This window comes from Cuculus canorus, chromosome 3, assembly GCF_017976375.1.
Source record: "Cuculus canorus isolate bCucCan1 chromosome 3, bCucCan1.pri, whole genome shotgun sequence".
Classification (NCBI taxonomy): Eukaryota; Metazoa; Chordata; class Aves; order Cuculiformes; family Cuculidae; genus Cuculus; species Cuculus canorus.
Window position 1 is genome coordinate 48,138,387 of NC_071403.1, and position 6,000 is coordinate 48,144,386.

The 6,000-nt window shown below is 48.9% G+C and overlaps 1 protein-coding gene across 5 annotated transcripts in view; it reads right to left on the reverse strand.

The window, feature by feature from the left end:
- ZDHHC14 (zinc finger DHHC-type palmitoyltransferase 14) overlaps positions 1 to 4,653 on the reverse strand; it is a 106,610-nt gene extending 101,957 nt beyond the window's left edge. The window contains exon 1 of one of the 5 annotated variants that reach the window (XM_054061602.1): positions 2,934 to 4,653. In XM_054061602.1, coding sequence (XP_053917577.1) covers positions 2,934 to 3,184 — 251 coding nt within the window. In that variant the 5' untranslated portion in view covers positions 3,185 to 4,653. The remainder of the gene's footprint in view (positions 1 to 2,933) is intronic. The other 4 variants (XM_054061600.1, XM_054061601.1, XM_009570354.2 and 1 more) reach the window with 4 other exon arrangements.
- Between the last annotated feature and the right edge of the window lie 1,347 nt (positions 4,654 to 6,000).

Below are 6,000 nucleotides of genomic sequence, written 5' to 3' on the forward strand. Positions count from 1 at the left end.
TGATGTATTTGGAGTACAAGAGAGAGAAAAGTGAGCAGAGAGAAAGGAATAAAACCAGCCAAAATTAGGAGCTGGAAGAAGTATGCAGGAAAATGCACAGAAGCATAAATACGAAGAAACAAAGATTACAAACGCATGGTTCATAGTCGAAAGCTATACAGGTCAAGATGTATGACGTGTTTGCTTCTGGAGAGCTCAGATTTGATGATTCAGAGAAATGTATTTCTACCTTGGAGATGATTCCAGAGCACGTGAGATTCAGCTCTGGACGAATGGGTGTTAAGAATAAAGTACAAGGCAGCGCGGGGCAAGGGGGAGATCATTTTAGAGGAACAAATAAAGCCAAAAGGATAAAGGACAAGTGTTTATGTTAGCATGATGCTTTCCCAGGAATTAGCTGTTAAAAGTCATCTCTTTCCTACTCCCCCTCTTCACTGCCTGCAACCAAGGCGTGACTTGGAACACAAGTACCTACATTCCAGTTTCCAAAACCAAAAAGAACAAAATAATTAATTTCAATTGCAGCAAAAAGACCAAACAATTCCAAGAACAAAGCAGTTATCTTCCCCTTCAATGACAGTCTGACTTTACATTTCAGACACACGAGGCACGTAGCCATTTAAAAATCACTTTGCCCCACGTGTACACAAGGGACTGAAAAACATTTCTGTCATATTATGTAAATAGCTGGTTAACGAGGAGTATCATAACCAAATTGGCCAAATAATGGAAGTGACACTCACAACTAAAGATGTTACCAACTAATCAATAAATAGTGACCTCAGATTACTAGGACCTCAAAGTAACACTGTTTAATCAAAGAGACTCCTCTCTTTGTAACATTAATAACTTTCTGTAGTTCAAAACTCACAAACAGGTAATACACCATTCTCAGTCTTAAAAGTTTGGTTTTTTAATTAGCCTCAGAGATTGAGTAATACTTTTTCAGTGCAAGTGCTGTTCAAAGACCAAAATATACCTTGTTACTATAAAAATGAAATATCATTGTCAGTGTCTAGTTTGATTTTCCTTAAAAGAGTGCATGTGACACAAGAATGACTCAAGACCAGGACATACACGGAATTTACACAGTTATATAAATTCAAAGATTTTTCCCTGCTTCAAGACTTCAAGCACTAATTATATATCTAAATGCTGTAGCTTAACTAAAACTGTTGTCTATCACACACCGTTACACCGCAAATAAGCTCAAAGACAGAACAGAAGTTGAAGCGCTCGACCCTGGTAAAGCACATAACTCACAGTAGTAATGAAATCAGAAGGTGACGAACAGCTAACAGCTCATCCTGCTTTAGCAGCTGGGAATCATGCAGCTGCAGATATTTATGTCTGAAGGATCAAAGTGTTAAAACATATAAATATGCTGTAAACAGCGGCTTAATAAATATGTTTTACAATTGTGATTATAAAACATTACAGGTTTGATCCTACACTTACATTCTCGTACTTGTGGGAAGTACAGCACTTGCTTTCAGAGGTTCTGCTGAAGATGATGAGACTGCACCAGATGCAAGTCTCAGCCTACACAGAAAAGCTTTCCAAAGCTAGGCCTAATCATGGCAAACAGAATAGAGCAGCACCCAGTAACGATGCAATAATATCAGGTTACACATTTAATACCTCTTTAACACCAGTAAAGTAAACACTTGGCGTACATGGATACCATCATTGACTCTGTTATTTCAACTACTCAAAGGATGTTCAAGCAGCTTCACAATGTCTGCAGAAGATTTACAGTTAATAAACCCCTCTAAAGTAATGTGGAGTCCACTAACAATTCATTTGCTGAGTCACTACTCTCTTCCTTGAAGACCTCAAGTGATGCATGACTTCTGTTTTTCAACTGTATCACTTAGCAAAATGAACGATTTCTGGAGGCAGTGCTGAAGCCTACTTACAAATACTAGATCCTATTCAAGAAAACAGTATGAGGTGTACATGTATTTTGAGGACTTTTTTCCTTCCTGCAAACCACAAATCAGGCTATAATAGTTTTAAAAAGGTAAAGAAGCCTTAACTCTTTCAAAAGAATTATTACTATAGCAAGTGTTTTGGCAGTGTGACCACCTATGTACTTGGTGCCTTAACAAAAATAAGTAAATAAAAGTTGAACTGTATTGTTCATATCAAATTCCTATTTATTTATTGTCATGCATAGTTAATTTAGCCATAAGTGCAAAAATAAGTATATTTGATTTTCTGTCATTCTGCATTCACTTTGTATATACGAAAAAGACTCCTGAAGACCACAAACAGAGAAAAACATCCTAGGAGGATATCAGAAGCCTGCTTAAAAAAAAAAAAAAAAAAAAAAAACCCAAAAATCTAGAATAAATACAGCTTGAACTATGACCAAACTCTGAAGTTACCATCACAAACAGAATGCTGTTACCTAGTGGTAAAAAGCTACACATATGCAAAACAGCTTTTTCTTTTTTTACTAACTTGAAATTCTCATCTACAAGCTATTAAACTACTTCAAGGGGGAGGGGAGGAAGTCTAATGAAATATATCGCTTTTCTTGCATTCAGCTCTGCATCAGTACTTTTGCACCTGTCAGTTTTGAGTCCCAGCAGCGAAACTGACTGACAAGACGCTACATCATTTCCTGACCATCCCAAACCTGCTGCTTTACACTTCTCATGCAACATCAGTAAGAGCTGGAGACCTGTGGGATAAAAGCTCTACAACCTTAATCCTCAAACATCAGTTTTCAACACAGCATGATAATCAAAACAGGATCATGTCCTGCTTAGCATGTTATCAGATCATATTTTCAATTATATAAACCTACATTAGCTGAATTCAGTCAGCATTGTCTATGACATCTGGATAAACACGTTTACTTTGCTTTCAGCTAGAAAATAAATAGAGGAAGAGAAAGAAGATATGAAGACTTCATTGTCACTTACTCAAATGCAAAGAAGAGTCCACTGGTGACCAAGATGAGAACAAGAGTCAGGTAGAAGACTCCAGTCTGTCGAGCCATCATGATCCTCCCATTGCAGAAGAACTTGTTTCTTCCAGGAAAAACCTCCCATTTTCTTTTGGGAGCCGATTTCTTTTTCTTATGGGGAGACTCCATGGGAGACGAAGAGCTGTGTGTGCTGATCTGACTGTATTCACAGTCTTTCATGGGCCCACTACCACCTCCAGGAGTCATCAAGAAAGAGTAAAATGTGGGGAGAACCCCACCAAAAATATACACAATATATGTATGTGCAAATATTCTTCTGGCCAACCCTCTCCACCGGCCGCAGTTAATAAAAAAAAGAAAGCAAATAAAAAGCTGAAAAGTCTGCTACCAGACTAGCAATAGGTGTATCATGCAGACACCGGTTAACTCTTCAGAATCCAAGGCTGTCACACCAGAAAAGCTTGAGGGGGATCCTACCTTCCTCCACCAGTTACAAAACAATTGCGTAGGGCAATCCTTTTTAAAACAACTTATCACCAAACAAGACCAAATTAAAAAAGTAATTATAAAGCAGTTAGGCTGTCCAAAAAAAAAAAGTCTTTTTTTTTCAAGTTTATTTTCAAATGGGAGCGTTTCTTCTCTCCTTCCCACGCACACCCTCGTCTCCGAGGGTCAGAAGGCTGGACAAGGTGAGGTTTAGCGATCGAGTCTATCGTTCACTGAGATTTGTTATCGTCCCCTGCGCAGCTCACTGCTAAAAATGACCATCCCTAACCCGTTCTCTCAAGAGAGAGCGAGATTAAAGGGGAGGAAGGAGAAGAAAAAGCAAGCAGGCTGCAACTCCAGCTTCCGAGAAACACTCCGAGCTCCCCCCGCAGCTTAGCGGGAAGGGCGACTTCTCACGGCTCCACTGATGCGGCTTCCCCCGATCCCGAGGCAGCCCGGGGCAGGGCCGGTCCCCGACAGGCAGCAGCGCGGTGGGAGCAGGTCCTCCTCGTCCTCCTCATCCTCTCCCTCCCCGCCGCGCTCAACCCCCGCCTCCTGCTACACGGCGGGTCCCCGCCGCCGCCTCATGCTCCGCAGCCCCGCGCCGAAGGGAGGCTGCGGAGGGAGAGGAGAGGGAGCCTGAGCCGCCGCCGGTGCCGGGAGATCTCCGCCGGGACTTCTCCCTCCCCTCATCATCCTCGCCGCCCCGGCTCAGCGCCGCCACTCGCTCGGCGCCTCCCCGCACGCCTCCGGCCCGCCGCGACCGCCCCGCATCCCGCCCCCGGGCGGCCGCCCTGCTCCCACCCGAGAGCTCGGTTCGGCACGGAGCCCCTCGCTTCGACACTAAGACCCCTGATTAGACCCTGAGCCCCTCGCTTCGACACAGCTCCTTCGCTTCGACCCTGAGCCCCGAGACCCTCGACTACAGCCTGAGCCCCCTGCTTCGCCCCGGCTCCCTTCGCTTCCACTCCCGCTTCGCCCCGGCACCCTCAACCCCCGCTTCCACCCGGGGCCCTTCGCTCCGGAGCCTCGCGGTTCGACCTGGTTCCCTTCGCTTCGACCCTCGCTTCGCCCCGGCTCCCTTCGCTTCGCCCCTAAGCCCCTCGCTTCGCTTCTGCCCGGAGCAGGGTGGGGAACACACCCAGCTCCCCGCTCCGCCGACCGGACAGCGGCGACTTTCTCTCCCTTCTCCCTTTTTCGGTGGCGCCTCTACCCAGGCTTCTCCCCAGCAGCCAAGCCCAGCAGCGGCTGCCACCTCTTCATCTTCGAGGGGGGGCGGGGGGAGGCGAGAAGCAGGCGCAGCGCACGCGGGAGGAGCCGCCGAGGGACGGGACCGCACGGGCGCACGCCCCCGCCCCCGTCTCTCCGCACTCCTGGCCCAGCCCCAAGCCACCCCCCCTTTTCCCCGGGCGACGGCACTAACTCCGTCCCATGGCCGGGCGGCTGCAGCCCCGCTCAGCCCTCGCCTCCTGGCCCACCCAGCGCGCGCGCACACGGCCAGGCACGCGCCGCCGAGCCCGGTCTGCGATGTCTGCCGTTAAGCCCACGGCCTCCCTTTTTGCTGCGAGCTGCCGGGTTGAGCGATAGGAGGGAATAGAGGCGGCACGACCTAGCGGGACCTGGCTCAGGCGCTAGCGCGCCTGGTGGGAGTTGTAGTTCCCCATACCCGCTTCCGGGAGGCGGGATGGCAGGGTGTGGACTACAAGCCCCAGCATACACCTCGTGCCGCCCCAGGGAGGGGGCGGGGCCGCCGCGCGTGGGGCCGGGGCGGGGCGGTCCCTGCACCGCCCATCCGGCGCGGTTCGCTCGGGAGCGTTCCTCTGAGTTTATGTCCAGTCTTGATTTCATGGAGACGTGAGAGCCGGGGCTGCGTCCGCTGCTTCGCTCAGGTGGGCGCTGCTCCTCCCTGGTCACCCAGCACAAACAGAGGCAAAAACCAGCGCAAAGAGAGCTCCTGTCCCGACTACCCAAAGTCATAGAATGGGTTGGGTTGGAAAAGACCTCACAGACCGTCCAGTTCCAACCCCCCTGCCGTGGGCAGGGACACGTCCCGCAAGCCTAGGCTGCCCAAGGCCCCATCCAGCTTGGCCTTGAACACCTCGAGGGATGGGGCATCCACAACTTCCCTGGGCAACCTGTGCCAGTGCCTCACCACTCTCATGGTGAAGAAATTCTTCCTAATGTCTAATCTAAATCTCGCCCCTATTTCAGCTCAAACCCGCTACCCCTTGTCCTATCCCTGCACTCCACTGATAAAGTGCCCCTCACTGATAAAGAGCCCCTCTCCAGCTTTCCTGTAGCCCCTTCAGGTACTGGAAGGTCGCTATAAGGTCTCCCCAGAGCCTTCCCTTCTCCAGGCTGAACAACCTCAACCCTCTCAGCCTGCTCTCATAAGGGAGGACTCGGCTGCAGCAGTGAGATGGGCCAACAGATGGCTATCCCTGCTTTTGCTCACACAGGCGAATGTTTCATTGTTTTAGCAATGGCATCCGCATGCTCCAACACGTTGCTGGGAGAAATGGGCTTGTCAAAGGTGACGTTCACACAGACCCTTACTCTGTCCTCCTTTCATGAGG